Here is a 15,423-nt window from a genome sequence, read left to right on the forward strand (position 1 = left end):
TAGCTCCAAGCCCCCAGCAACTCCATCTGGCCTACTTTCCAGATTTGTTGTTTCTTGTTGGAAACAAGTCAAACCTCTTTTTCTCATAGTTTCTCCATCTTCAAAGAAAGGTAATAGAGGAAAATGTTCTCCCCGCTGTGGATTTAGTTCCACCTTAAGTCACAGCATGACTCTATCATGATCCCTGCCAGGCATTGTCTTCTGTGAATCATTGAACTAGAGAGGACAATAAAGGGACTGTTGCCACAGAACAACTAACCCATCTTTGGCAGGTCAGGCTTATGGTTTCCCTGTCATGAATGAGATCATCTGGAGCCAAGAGTTTATGTTTTGTTGTTTGTTTTTTTTTTTTATAATTGCTACATGACTCTTCTGTCTCTTAAGAACCAGCACCAACTCTCATTTTTGTATCTTATTTTTTAAATTTCTTTATTAGCTCTAATGGTTTGATTTTGTTTTTAAGTAATTAATATATTTTGTTGGCCTAGAACAGTGATTCTCAATGGGATAATTTTACCCCCAGGGGACATTTGGCAATGTCTGGAAACATTTTTGGTTTTCACAATTAGGGTGTGGTGGAGGGCGAGGGAGTGATGCTACTGGCATTTCGTGTGTAGAAGCCAGAGATGCTGCTAAACACCCTACAGTTGGCAGCACAGCCTCCCCAGACAAAAAATTACCTGGCCCAAAATGTCAGCAGTGCCAAGGTTGAGAAACCTAAAAACAATGCAAGCCTGTTTTCCACACTTTTGATAACTTCAAAAATTGTATTATACAACTTTATTCTTCCCCCAACCCAAGCTGCTCATACCCAGTCCCTCAGTGATTGAAATATTCCACAAACCTTGAGCCCCTCTTATATTCCTGGCTTTGAACCAGATAACAGGAAGATAGTAATGAAGTTGCAAGTTCTGCCTTCTCTTATGGAGCTTCCTGTCAGTGGCTTAAGTCACAGAGATACTCTGGCCCCCAGATTAGGAATGGAAAACATGAAAACAGAGTCAACGTAAAGACTTCGACTTTTGTAGGGACCAGCCTTACTATATTCCCGGAATTAGAGCACATGTTTTCCTGTGTTAGAGCAGCCTAAGTTTTAGAATGCAGCAAATTTATATAAGAAACTCAAAATTAGTATTATAACTAGTACTGTATTGTGTGGCACAGAGATGAGTTGACAGTGACACTGTTTTTTTTTTTTTTATGTTATTTTACTTTAAATTCTGGGATATGCATGCTGAACATGCAGGTTTGTTACATAGGTTTACATGTGCCATGGTGGTTTGCTGCACCTATCAACCCGTTATCTGGATTTTAAGCCCCACATGCATTAGGTATTTGTCCCAATGCTTTTTGTCCCCTTGCACCCCACCCTGCAACAGGCCCCAGTGTGTGATGCTTCCCTCCCTATGTCCATGTGTTCTCATTGTTCAACTCCCACTTATGAGTGAGAACATGCGGTGTTTGGTTTTCTGTTCCTGGATGGTGACACTGGTTCTTATTCACAATACTTTATCAGTGTATTATACATGTGATATTCCTTAAGAACAGACTAACATTTGTTTTAAGACAGTGTGCACATTTGTAACATAAGAAATTATAAATCATAACAAGAAAAATTAGGAAATATATTCCAGAGATTAAGCTTCAACCAAGTAAGCAAACACGCTGGACTACTTCCTTCAGTGCTTTCTAGAAGATCCAAACTAAATTGCTCATAAGATTCTTGCCAGTCCACAAAGGGCTCCTTCCTATGTCAGGAACCTCCAGTGTGAGCTTGGAAAAGATCACGGTAGGAATTAATGTGCATCCCCTCTTGTTATGCAGATGTGCTGTGGATCGACATCCCACTGATATAAACATCAATTTAACGATACTTTGTTCAGACTCCAATGGAAAAAACAGATCATCAGCCAGAATCTTACAGATTATAAAGGGGAAAGATTATGGTATGTAGAGCAGAATTTGCTGATTTTGCTTTAGTTCGAGTTTTGTTTTAGTATATTTAGTAATTGAAGAAAAAAGGATTTCTGAAAAATGAGCATTTGGGAAAGCATAAAAACACTGGCCTAACAATCATGAGGGAGTAAATTGCTCACTTTTTAAAGCTCCACTGACTCTTACAAGCCCTGAGGGTTCCATCTGGTTAATTACCATGGATTGAAAGGTTCTCAGTAGGTCCAAAACATTTAACAGTCCTTCAAAAGTTAGCAGCTTATATTTTGCTCATCAGAGAATCAAGATGAATAACTTCTATTCAATAGGGGAGAGCAGCTTGTCTTAACATCTTATATACAGAGAAAAGTGTTAAAAGTAAGACATTTCTCAATATCCAACATGCCTGTCTCAGCATTAGGAAAATTGTAAGTGATTCAAATAAGAATGTAATTTTTTTAAAAAAATGTTTATCTTAGAGAAAACAAAGTAATCAACTTGCAAAAACAAGTCATGGGAATGGGACATTTAAGCAGTATTTTTAATAACATGATTACTTGAATATTTAGAGAGAACATGTAAAAATATAAAGTTGGATAATAATAAAGTTCAAAACACTTAGTTTTTTCAATATTTTAGTATTTATTCCATTTGAAGGAAGCAATATATCAACCATTATTATGATTCAGGAAGCACAGTAGATTAAGATTATTAAATTGATTGCTTTTTCTATTTACTCATTCAATACAGATATTTGTTTAACACCAGGAATGAAGCAGCTGTGTTAGTTCATGTGGTATTCAGTTATTTTACTTTTTTTAGGGGTGTGTGTGTGTGTGTGAGCACGCGCATCTTTTAAAAGCCAAACCAAAGAGTAATGTGATTTGAGAAAAAAAAAAAAAAACTAATGAGTCACTAGCTCGATGGAATTTTGGCTATATTTGTAGGTTAAACAAAATTCTACAGTCACATTAATTGAGGTTAAGCTAAAATTGGTTACAATATTAACAGCACTACATTTATTTATTTTAAAACACATCTACAGTGCTTACTACATGCCAGACCCTATAGTAAGCACTTTATATTCATTTCCTTTACAGAACAACTCTATGTGATAGGCACTATCATTGGCCACATTGTACAAATGAGGAAACTGAGGCACAGAAAGATTAATTGTCACACAATACAAAGTGGCAGAGTCTGGATTTGAATCTGAGCAGCCTAACTCAAGAGTCTGTGACCTTAATTGTTCAATTATGCTACCTCTCAGTGTGCTCATTATTTAAAATTTCTCTTATCTTTTCTACTTTTTTGTAGTATCGTATACACCATAATCACAAGGGAGGGGAAGAGGTCATTAAAATTACTATCTTTCCACAAAAGCCTTTGATAAAATCTGTTGATAATGACTTATTTGATATTAAATACATAAAGGGTAATTTTCAGATTAGTTTGCAAGTAGCTTTAGAGCTTTTCCATTACAATTAGCATGCAGATATCCAAGTATGTAATGGCCTGAACAGAAAGACAGAGGCACAAGACTATACACATGTAATCAGGAGTTATTGAAATAGACTTTGTTATCCACACAACTCTATGAACAGAACATTAAAATATTTTAATGAAGATATTACTTGACTAAGTTACAACATTTTCACATATAGAATAAATGCATGTTTAAAGACCTTTTCTGTACTATGTTTTTATTTTCATTAAAGTGTAGGCTTTTAAACATTTTATATCTTTTGACAGAGGTCTGTCTCAATTTACTCAATATATGTGGAAGCATTTCTACAAAAAACTTAGTATGTAAAGCCTTAAACGTTTTTTTAAAGTATTTTGGTTCTAAAGTAAATAATCATGAGTCCCAAAATATCCAGATTCTAATTTCATTGAAAACTTGGTATGTCTTGAAAATTACAACAGCAGGCATTTGCAGAGCATGCTCATTTCATTTAGCTGTACATGGAGGTCTTTTAATGTTGATATTATTTAGCAAAGACTGCTTTCATTAAATATCCCTAGCAAGAAAGCCTTTGGTGTATCATAGAACACATTTCAGAGTTAAATCACTGTAGTAATTGTTGTTTGGTGTACATTCCTTTTACATTAAGAAAATATGTTTCATTTGATCTAATTCTATGTTTCTTTCCAGAAAGTGAGCCATCGCTTTTAGAATTCAAGCCGTTCAGTAATGGTCCTTTGGTTGGTGGATTTGTATACCGGGGCTGCCAGTCAGAAAGACTGTATGGAAGCTATGTGTTTGGAGATCGTAATGGGTAGGTTTGCTGATACCACAACAGTATGATATATCAAATGACATATCCATTAATAATTTGGCAAACTGCCACAAAATATTCAAATGATTGTCTCTTTTTGTGCATCAGATGGGGATTACACATAAATAGTATTTACTGTTAGTTCCATATATATAGTGGTTTAATTGAAGAACTTCCAAAAAGATGCTCTCTCAACAGGCGTGATAAATTTCATAAAATAATTTTTAAGTGCACAGAAGTCTTCAGATGGACTTTTCATATTATTTGGGCTCTTCCCTTCATCCTCAACATAAATTTACCATGACAATAAATAATTTGAAAACTATTATTTTACTTGCCACATAAATATTTTTTTAATTATACTGGAAGGCTCAAGATTTTTGGTTTTGCCACATTTTCAGGACTTTAAGCAAGTTAATATAATTTGTCTCTATAAGTAGGAATAATACAAAATTAAATTTTAGTCTCAATTTTCAAGGTCACATTGTGGATAATTGTAAGAAACTCTTGTGACAAAATCCAAATTAAGAATCTTGTTTCCTAAGTCACTGGCATTCAGGCATATGGCAGAGCTGATATTCTCGGTCGCTACAAGGAACTAGAAAAATGTACTGACCCCATGCTCTTCCCCTGTCCCTCTCTCTGATTAATAGCACAGCATGGATTCTAGTCCTGGCGAGGAAATATCATTCTCTGGATGAAGGGGAGGGCTTTTCTCATACTCAGGTACTTTTAGTGCCCCCTCCAAACAAAATCCTATCTTTCAGTACTTTCTCCACATATGGGAATTTCACAGTACTCACACACATTATGGGCTTTATTATTTTCCCCTTTAGAAGCCAGGTCTATGGCAAAGCAATTGTTTGTTATGAATTTTATTTGAGACATTTTATTGTCATCATTAAACAAAAGTATGTATTCATTGTAGGTTTATGTTATGTTTTGTTGTAGGAATTTCTTAACTCTCCAGCAAAGTCCTGTGACAAAGCAATGGCAAGAAAAACCACTCTGTCTCGGCACTAGTGGGTCCTGTAGAGGCTACTTTTCCGGTCACATCTTGGGATTTGGAGAAGATGAACTAGGTACTGTACAATCTGCCATGAAGCATAAATATAGCAATCTTATCCTCTACTTGTTGGAAATGTAATCTACAGCAAAGATTAAGATGGTCCAGTTACATATTCTCTACCAGTAACTTTTCCCTGAGGGCCTTTATATTTTATTTTCACACTAGAAATACTAAAATATAAGGCAGAAAAATGGGAGGCAGGAAAAATAATTTTTTAGTCCTGAAGAGATAATTTTTTAAATGTTTAATGATATGTTTGATTATACATCTGAGTAATTTGTATATATTCTCTATCTAAAAACCTTTCCATTTATCCATGTCTCTTGGAATAAATAAAAAAGTTTTGTTGGAATCTGAAACTTGCCTTATCTGCTATTTCTTTTTTCTTTTTTCTTTTTGCCCATGGGGGCATGAAATTTGAGCAAGATGATCTGAGTACAGATCTTCTTTCCAATAGAATAGAAATTATGTTCTCATGGGACAGTCTATGGTATAACATATAATGTATTTCTTGGCATGTTTATCAAAATGTATGCAGCTTAAAAAGCAAAAAAGAAGTTGAAATTGAAATATGATTCATCAGTGAGTAAATATTTTACTCTCTACTAATTCAAATTACAGAGATAAATGTAGTTTCATAGTGACTCCCTTTAAAAAATAATATTCAAACAAACCATAACTACTATGCTCCTTTAGCCTCAGAGATAAATTTCTAGGCATAAAGAAGAATGTATGTTTCTTATGTAAATCAGAATATTTTCTCTAAAACTTCGGATTTGGATTTTTTTACATCAAATGGAGACTTCATCAGAAATAGTTTCATGCCCTTTACTTAGAATAATAAGGGACTCAGACAAGACTGTTGAAACACATAAGATACGTTTCAGAGCCACAGGAACATAACAATTCAAAGAAGAGAATCCAGTCTATTCTTTTCTTGTTCCAGTACTGAAAGCAATTTAAAAATTTTCCTTAACATTCCCTTACCCCACTCAAAGGAACCAGAAAGATACTTTTCCTCACTCACATCCTCTGTAATGTAATTTTAATTTCACTGGCAAACAATGATTTCAAAAGTAAAAGAATGAGGCCAGGCATCGTGGCTTTCGCCTGTAATCCCAGCAATTTGGGAGGCCGAGGCAGGTGGATCATCTGACGTTGGGAGTCCGAGACCAGCCTGGCCAACATGGTGCAACCCCATCTCTACAAAAACTACAAAAAATCAGCTGGGTATAGTGGCAGGCCCCTGTAATCACAGTTACTTGGGAGGCTGAGGCAGGAGAATCGCTTGAACCCTAGAGGTGGAGGTTGCAGTGAGCCGAGATAGCACAAAGAATGGTCTGTGTCTGAGTTAGAGATGAATGTTTAGATGTTGTGACTGAATAATTCTGATTTTCCCAGACCTTGCTACAAATGATTCATCATCACTCATGTTAACATCACCACCATTAGGTAAACCATCCCAAATGTCTGTGTCCACTTAATACTATTTAGGAGCAGAACTAAAAAATAAAAATACATAATCCTGACTCTCCAAAAGCTACAACCCTGTATATACCTCATAATTAAAATAAATACAGTTTCACTGGATTACATTTTAATGTGAAACTCCGTAGCTTTAATTGAAGAACCATACAAGAAAGTGAGTAAGTTTTTGCACCTTTTGAAATAAAAGTATTGAGAGTCTGGGACTTTGCATAGTATTTTTTAACTATAAAGTCAGGACGGATTTGTTGTGAGGATTAAATGAAGTAAACTACAAAATATTTGACAAAATAATTTTAATTCTTTTGCTTACATTCCTTTGCTTTGTACTTTCATTTTTATTTTTTCTGTTGTGCCTACGTTTTTAGTACAAACTGTGTAAATCTTTTTCAGAAGTAGAAGACTAGCAGGGTGTGTTTAATGCACAATAGTAAGAGAAATATAGACTAAATCAAGGATTATTTCATGAGGGAGGACCAAATATAAATTTTTAAACTTTGTAAATGTGTAATTATAAATACAGCTTCTAATTTTCTATTCACATGATCAATTCAACACATAGAATTATATGGAAGTGGTGGTGATAAACGGGGTGGTTTTCTCCTAAAAGAGTACCCCATCTGTTGTATTTCATCATTACGAACACAGCTAGCATCAAGAGTTAGAGTTTAGAGAGTTGAGACTGAGCATCATGGTGTCTCTCTCTCTCTCTCTTCCTCTCTCTCTCTGTCTTTCTCTCCCCTCTCCCCCAGTGTTTATTTTAACACATTGCGATGTACTTTCATATCTTCCAAAAAAGCTAAAGATTAAGAAGGCACAACCCAATTTCATGTGGCCTCAAATTATCAATTAACGGTAACAACTTGATAACTAACATGTATCAATCTTGCACAGAAATAAATCAAGATAAAACTTGCCCATTTAATAGTCACTCAACAAATATTTATTGAGCACCTACTCTGTGCAAAGCTCTGTTCTGGATGCTGGGGATGCAGCAGTGGATAACGAGACAAAAAGTCAGCTGGGCGCAATGGCTCACGCCTGTAATCCCAACACTTTGGGAGGCCAAGGCGGGTGGATCACAAGCTCAGGAGATCGAGACCACCCTGGCTAACACGATGAAACCCCGTCTGTACTAAAAATACAAAAAAAAAAAAAAAAAAAATTAGTCAGGCGTGGTGGTGGGTGCCTGTAGTCCCAGCTACTCAGGAGGCTGAGGCAGGAGAATGGCGTAAACTCTTGCAGGGAGCCGAGATCACGCCACTGCATTCCAGCCTGGGTGAGGAGCGACACTCTGTCAAAAAAAAAGAGAAAAAGACAAGAAGTCTAAACTAGTGTCATGAAATTTATGTTGCACAAGAGGGGGAAAATCAAAATAAATTTTTTAAAATACTGTATATAAATTGGTGATAAATGCTTTGAAGAAAAATCTAGTAGTGAAGAGGAATTTGTTGGGAGTTGGGGAAGGTGCGATTTTAAAGTGCAGTCAGGAAAGGTGATATTTAAGTACAGCCTTGAAGGAGGGGGAAAAAGATGAACCTAGTGGAGACTCACAGGAAGATGGAGCCTGTAATAGGGGCCTGGAACAGCAAGAACCTGAGACAGGAGCCTGAGTTGGGAACTTGCCTCCCATGTGTGAAACCACAAGCCAGTGAGGCTAGAGAAGAGTGAACAAGAGGGCAAAATGTTGCAGATGAGGTTATAGCAGTAAGTGCTACTGTCAGGATTTGCTTTTGCTCTGAATGAGATAAGAAGCTATTGCAGGGCATTGAAACAAAGGAGTGTGATCCAACTTAGATGATCTAACTCTTTTGAAAAGAATCGCTGTGGCTGGTACGTTGAGAATACACACAGAAGAACAAGAGTGGCAACAGGGCGCTCAGTTAGACAGCTGTTACCATAATCTAGATGAGAAATAATATCTGCTTGCACTGGAGTAGTAGTGGGATATGGAAAGGAGTGACTGGAATCTGGAATTCTGGATGCACTGTAAAGGCAGACATGTGAGACTCTTGCATGATCTTTAGGCAAGTGATTTTCTTGTGGACAGATGGAGATAGATTTACATACAGAATAACTGCCAGGCAATAGGGAGTAAGGACCTGTACTGCTATAAATTTGCTTACTGTTATTTCTTTCTTTAACAGGTGAAGTTTACATTTTATCAAGCAGTAAAAGTATGACCCAGACTCACAATGGAAAACTCTACAAAATTGTAGATCCCAAAAGGTGAGATTTCTTTTTATCCCATTAAGTCAATAATTTTCTTCTTCCAGTTATTTTAGTTCATTCAGTTAATGATAGGAATGTCACAATTAGCAATCAGCCAAGATGTACACTTCTGCCACTTCCATATGCTTAGCACTGTCCTGAGAGGATCCTCTTCCCCTGTCTATGATGACTGATGCCACTATGCAGAACTTCAAAAGCTCATTCGTGTGGTTCTTGCTGTCATCACAGAGCAACATTATATTCATGGAATCAGAGTCTTCAGTTAAAAGCCAGACAGGGGCCCTGACATGTGAGGCAGTGGCTTAGGCTCTGGTGTTGGAAGCCATAAACCCTCCTTATCGTAAAGAAAATGAGAAACATACTGGCAGACATGACAGGTGCTTAGTATGATTTTTGTTAAGTAAACAGGTAAGTTACTCTGGCAGTTCAACATCTGAGCCTCATTTGGAAACTATCTGAAAACTCATAGCACTCATGAAGACTGTGGTAACTAGACAAATATAAACTTAAGTAGGGTTTTGTTATTTGCTTCAGCAAAAGAAAGATCTGAATGTTTTAATCCTTTAAAGAATATGTTTATCTCGCCCCGGTCCTTCCCACTCATGCATCACAACATTTATACATATGTACTTCAATCATCTTGAATCATCACTAGTCAGTTGTTAATTTCATGGATCAAACCTGAATTATCAGAAGCTGCTAAAATTATATGTGGTTGAAAAGACATTAGTCATCAATTTAGAAACAGCTAATCATAACGAAACCTGAGGATCCTTACAGACACGACTGTTGCTGAGCACTCGGACTTGTTACTCTTTAGCCACACCATGCTGCAAATTTCAGATTCCTTCTATATTATTTTCATGACTCCATTTTCAAATTTCAATTCAAGTCTTTTTCAAAAAAGTTAATTCTAATACTCTGAAAAGTTTACTAAGGGCATTTTAAAATATTCTTTTTAAATTGTAAATTGTGTATGTTTTTCTGAAATTTTCTCTTTTTTTATATGACAAAACGCTTTTCTGAGGGAAATGTAGGTTGACATTGGATCTTGCAGAACAAAAAGAAGAACCAGTTCTAAATGATCTCTGGGCAGTATCACATATCACATATCACAGGTTGATAACATCCCTTCTCTATTTGACTGTATACATTTTCTTTCACAGTAAGAGAAATACCTATCTATATACTACAGCAATTTTTTTCCCTCAAATGTGAAATTAATGTCTTCCATAAGAAAAGCAAAGACATAAACAACAACAACAAAAAAAATCAGACACTTAGGGGATTGTTGAAGTTGGCAACCTTAAGAATAAAAATCAAACTAACATTAATTCACAAAATTCTGAAGATTCATAATGAGGTGTAGGAGTTTCACTCAGATATAATACAATTAGTTTCAAAACAGTCATTGTTATTCTATTATACTGTCTAAGTCTATACGTTTTTGCAAAGCACCTGGTAGCATTGTAATGGATTCTCTCTCCTTCTCACAAAAATCTTTCTCTCTTCATCTGGATTGTTTAGTCTGTGGCTGAGTGGAGGTGAATTTTACACCTTCAGTCTATTATTAGTGTCTAATTACCAAGGTTGCCATAAGGGACCTTGGCTTTGTGATCTTAGTTCTTCTCTAGTAGGGTGGTCTCAGAGTGACATACCTGAAGGCCTGACTTCTCATTATGGTGCCTGTTTCTGGTGAGTCATGTCATGTGGGGGGCCTGGGTTAAGATTTGTGTTTGCTTTTCAGAAGGTGGGGGAAGTAGCAGAGTCCCAAAGAAACCGTCCTTGTACACAGACATGAGCATAAATTTCAAAATTAAATTGACTATAAGAAAACAAATGTTTTTATAAACATTTGTTGGGAGCCTCATGCTGTTTTGATTTGGCCATCAACGTTTATTATTATTGTATTTCTTCCTAGATGAGTTGAAGTTCTATATAAGCAGACACTTAAGTGTGTGAACAGGATTATTTTGGAAACAAACTAATTACAAGCATAGTGGTATTCAGGATGTCCGTGTTATGGCAGAATTGTTTTTCTAAAATTTTTGAGGCTGAATTTTAAAAAAGAATCTTATCAACTAAAAAAACAATATATAGACACATTTTGTTATACCAAAAATCAAACACACAAATTAAACTCTTAGGTTAATTGTATTCTCGTACCAAAGCCCCCAGACTTGCTAGAATAATGTTTTCAGAATAACTTTCAAACATCAGTTGATTTGTGGCCCAAGAAGAGAAAAGCAGAAAACTGTGAAATTTTTATTTTCTGTATTATATGTCATAGAAGTTACATTCTTACCATAGGATTTATGTTTTTCCTATTTTTTTCCTACATGTGCGCATGCACACACACACAAACACACAATGAGGGAGTTTAGAAACCATGGAAACTATACGTATAGTATCTCTTAAATCATTTTGGCAAAAACAGATAAGGTTCTAGTATTACCACCTCAGTCTGTAAGGACAATTTGATCTAAAGCTGTAAGCTACATAATCATTTACGTAAGTTTCAAACCTCAGAAAAGGATGGTGAGATATCCTCTTGTAAAAATTAAATGCCATTGTTTAGCATGAAAAAAAAAGAAAAGAAAAGAAAAGACAATGCCTAGAACTCAGGAGTTAAGAAAAAACTCCACCGGGCCGGGCATGGTGGCTCATGCCTGTAATCCCAGCACTTTGGGAGGCCGAGGTGGGTGAATCACCTGAGGTCAGGAGTTTGAGACCAGCCTGGCCAATCTGGTAAAAACTCCATCTCTAGTAAAGTCACAAAAAATTAGCTTGGCATGGTGGCGGGTGCCTGTAATCCCAGCTACTCGGTAGGCTGAGGCAGGAGAATCACTTGAACCCAGGAGGAGGAGGCTGCAGTGAGCCGAGATCATGCCATTACACTCCAGCCTGGGTGACAGAGTAAGACTCTGTCTTAAAAAAAAAAAAAAAAGCAACTTCCAAGGAAACAGAAAAGGAATTAAGTTTGCCTCCATGTTAGAACATTGTACACACTCTTGGAATACTTTCAGGGACTGAACAGTCACATCTTATGGCAGAGCAGAGTTAAGGTCAAATCAACACCAATCACCCAGTTTACTCAGCCAACTCACAGGATCCAAAAAAGTCTCTAGTACTGAATTCAGTATGCCTTAGCCTGGGGGCTCCTTCAGCTAGCAGTTCTAGAAAACAGATTTAGATGAACTGAACACAAAATCTTGGCAATAATTTTACTTTCACTTAGTAGTGCCATCTGAAACTAGTCAAGATTGGGAGCAAGTCTATCTGGGTCAGACAGGGAGTCAATTGGTCTGGTCTCTAAATCTTCCTTAGTGTAGCACCCAGCATAGATTATTTCACCAAACTGTGCCCCTTTGTCCATCAAAAAATATGTAGAAGATGATATTTCTGTGCCTGCTGCATTCTACAGAGGGCTGTGAAGGTGTTTAAATAATATATTTTAAACATATTACATTCTTTAGTAATTTTTGTGTGTTTATTCCAGGCATTCCAGGATTATTTTCAGATGTTCTCTCAACTTTTAAGGTTCCTTTAGTTCCAAAATTGGAATAAAGACATCTATGGAGCTTCTAATAACCTTCAATAGAGCCAGGCATGGTGGCTCACGCCTGTAATCCCAGCACTTTGGGAGGCCAAGATGGGAGGATCACTTGAGGTCAGGAGTTCAAGACCAGCCTGGCCAACATGGTGAAACCCTCTATGTACTAAAAATACAAAAATTAGCTGGGCGTGGTGGTGCATGCCTGTAATCCCAGCTACTCAGGAGGCTGAGGCAGGAGAATCACTTGAATACAGGAGGTGGAAGTTGCAGTGAGCCGAGATCATGCCACTGCACTCCAGCACTGGGCAACAGGGCGAGACTCCATTTCAAAAAAAAAAAAAAAACAACTCTCAATACGTAGTGTTCAAATGTCCAAATTATATCGTGGACGCTCTTTGCTAAATCCTTTCAGAAGTACATAAATGTTCCTGGGGTGGAAATTAAAGAATTCCGACAAAGTTATGTAACTTCCAAGATTTATTTTTATAGAACACAAATTTTTTCATAGTATTGACAAATATTCTTTAATTTTTGTTTCAGATGAACTTAAACCAAATGACTTTTTTTGAAACTTTTCCAGGCTTTATTTCTCTAGGAATTTGTAAAGGAAAATTATTCTCCATCATGTTGATTTAATTACTATGTACCCACTCTTGCTATATTTTAACATATCACTTATCTGTTACCCAACCAAGTCACACAGACCATTCCCTTAATAAGTCTATAAATTAACAATGCAAATTCCAGGCTTGAGGGGTCATTTTATAGAAATGTTGTATCCCCAATCTCCTCTGTGACCAATATCAAAAACTGCCCCTCATTCTTCTTCCCCCCATGGCCCACTTACTGCCCTTTGTTTATTGTTTTCTTAATATCTTCATCCTACTTCTTATTAGACTGGATGCTAAAGAGTGTTTTTTTCAAAAAAATCACTTCATAAGAGGAAACCAGTTCTGTTTATCCTTTGCATATGTCTCAGGGAGCCAGCAGGCAGCTCTGCCATCCCAAAGAAAGTTATATATAATAGAGCAGCTTTAGCCCAATAAGCCAGTCTAGTCCCAATTCATCAGTCAAAGTTTTATGCAAGTGGCCCCCCTAAGTTGATAAATTCCCACAGTGCCTGTTGACCCAGCTGCCAAGTCCTCTTGCAGCAGGTGGTGTTTTCATGGCCACCCTGACAGTAATACAAACTGTTTAGCAGCTCCATTGACCTTTCAGCTATTAACAGGGATACAGGCTCCACTAGGGACTAGTTTTCAAACATGACAGAATTTCTTAACACTAGAGGTCATGAACAAGTATATGCCCTATAAAAGTCCATTCAGCATGGTGGATTTGAAGTCTAAGAGGCAAGGAAACATTTTCCACATTTTTGCTATCATCATTATTCTATGTATCCAGTAACCAAAGATGAATATACATGTATCTGTCTGATTATATTCTTTCTCAGTATACTAGATTTCCTGTTGTGGTGCACAATACCTTTTCAACTAACAAATCCCTACTAAGCTGCCATATAGCATCTGAAATTTTAGAGATATACTACAAAAGAATTGGGCAAGATCAAAGTTGAAACTTCTAATGAATGGATAAGCATGCATACATAATAGATGGTAGCAGCCTGAGTATAACTAAAATTTTATTCACACTTTAGTAAGATTTGCATACATGTACATGTGTACAGACATACTGAAACATACAGGTAACACATGCAATATTATGTAGAGCCATCACCTATTTCAAAATAAATAGGCACTATTATATAATAATTTGTGAAAAAAACTTTCTGTGACCGTGTTATTTTAAAGTGTTTATGTCTTGTTTTTAAAATCCATCATATGCTTTTATTCCAAATGCTGACAGATTTGTATTTATAAAATGCAAAACTACTTCTATTTCTCCCCTACTTGAAACCCTTCACTGGTCTCCCACAGCTATTAAAGATGAATCTAAACTCTTAATTTTTCCCCAACTTTAAGGTAAAATTGACAAATAGGAATTGCATATATTTACGGTGTACAACATGATGTTTTGATCAATGTTGTGAAATGACAGAGTCAAGTTAACTTGCATATCCGTCACCTTACATACTTATCATTATTTATAGTGAGAACATGTACCAGTCTTCTTGTGTGTGTGTATATATATATCTCCTATGTCCTGGAAATGTGACATATGACCACAGCATTCAAAGAAATTCTCTCTTTTATTCTAAGTAGTCTCTCTTAAGCTATGAATTTCAAATCTTAGAATATCATCTTCTTTAGTAATTGGACAGATTGCTATGAAAACTTGACTGAATTGCCACTTCAAACTAGCATTCATTTAAAAAGATATAATATGGAGAATGTGAATGATGAAGAATATATTCTTCAAAGTGAAACTTATATATTGAGTCAAAAATTCCTAAAAGCATTTTCTTTTTCAATTAACACGGCCACAACCACTGCCATGCCCACCACTGTCTCTTGTAGGACAATGCTACAAGTCTGATATTAGTCCTTTTGAATATCTTATACTTTTATCGTAAGGTAGTATATCATCAGATATTACAGTACCTTAGATAAAGACAGATTTAATGTTGCATTAGATATGTCTAAAACAGTCATGCAAATTTTTTGAAAAGATGCTTTCTAGAGGAAGATGTAGCTTATAAAGAAAAAACTGCATCTTAGCATCACTTTGTTACTAATTCATTTTGGTTGAGTTAAAAAAATTGTTACTTAAATGACTTATTTTTGTCAATTGTGACGAATGAATGATATATGAACATCAAAATTTGGAAATTTATCAGGCTAGTCATCTTCAAAGAGAATTTGAACTGACATTCCTGTGCTCTTTCATAGGAAAGAAACTTGTTTTAAATTTCT

The 15,423-nt window shown here is 36.1% G+C and overlaps 1 protein-coding gene across 2 annotated transcripts in view; it reads left to right on the forward strand.

Annotated features, from left to right (window-relative positions):
- HHIP (hedgehog interacting protein) overlaps positions 1–15,423 on the forward strand; it is a 99,494-nt gene that overhangs the window by 64,308 nt on the left and 19,763 nt on the right. For both annotated transcript variants that reach the window (NM_001257597.1, XM_015139273.3), the window contains 4 exon segments: positions 1,825–1,946; positions 4,088–4,211; positions 5,163–5,293; positions 8,913–8,994. In NM_001257597.1, coding sequence (NP_001244526.1) covers positions 1,825–1,946; positions 4,088–4,211; positions 5,163–5,293; positions 8,913–8,994 — 459 coding nt within the window.

Source organism: Macaca mulatta, chromosome 5 (genome assembly GCF_049350105.2).
Source record: "Macaca mulatta isolate MMU2019108-1 chromosome 5, T2T-MMU8v2.0, whole genome shotgun sequence".
Lineage (NCBI taxonomy): Eukaryota > Metazoa > Chordata > Mammalia > Primates > Cercopithecidae > Macaca > Macaca mulatta.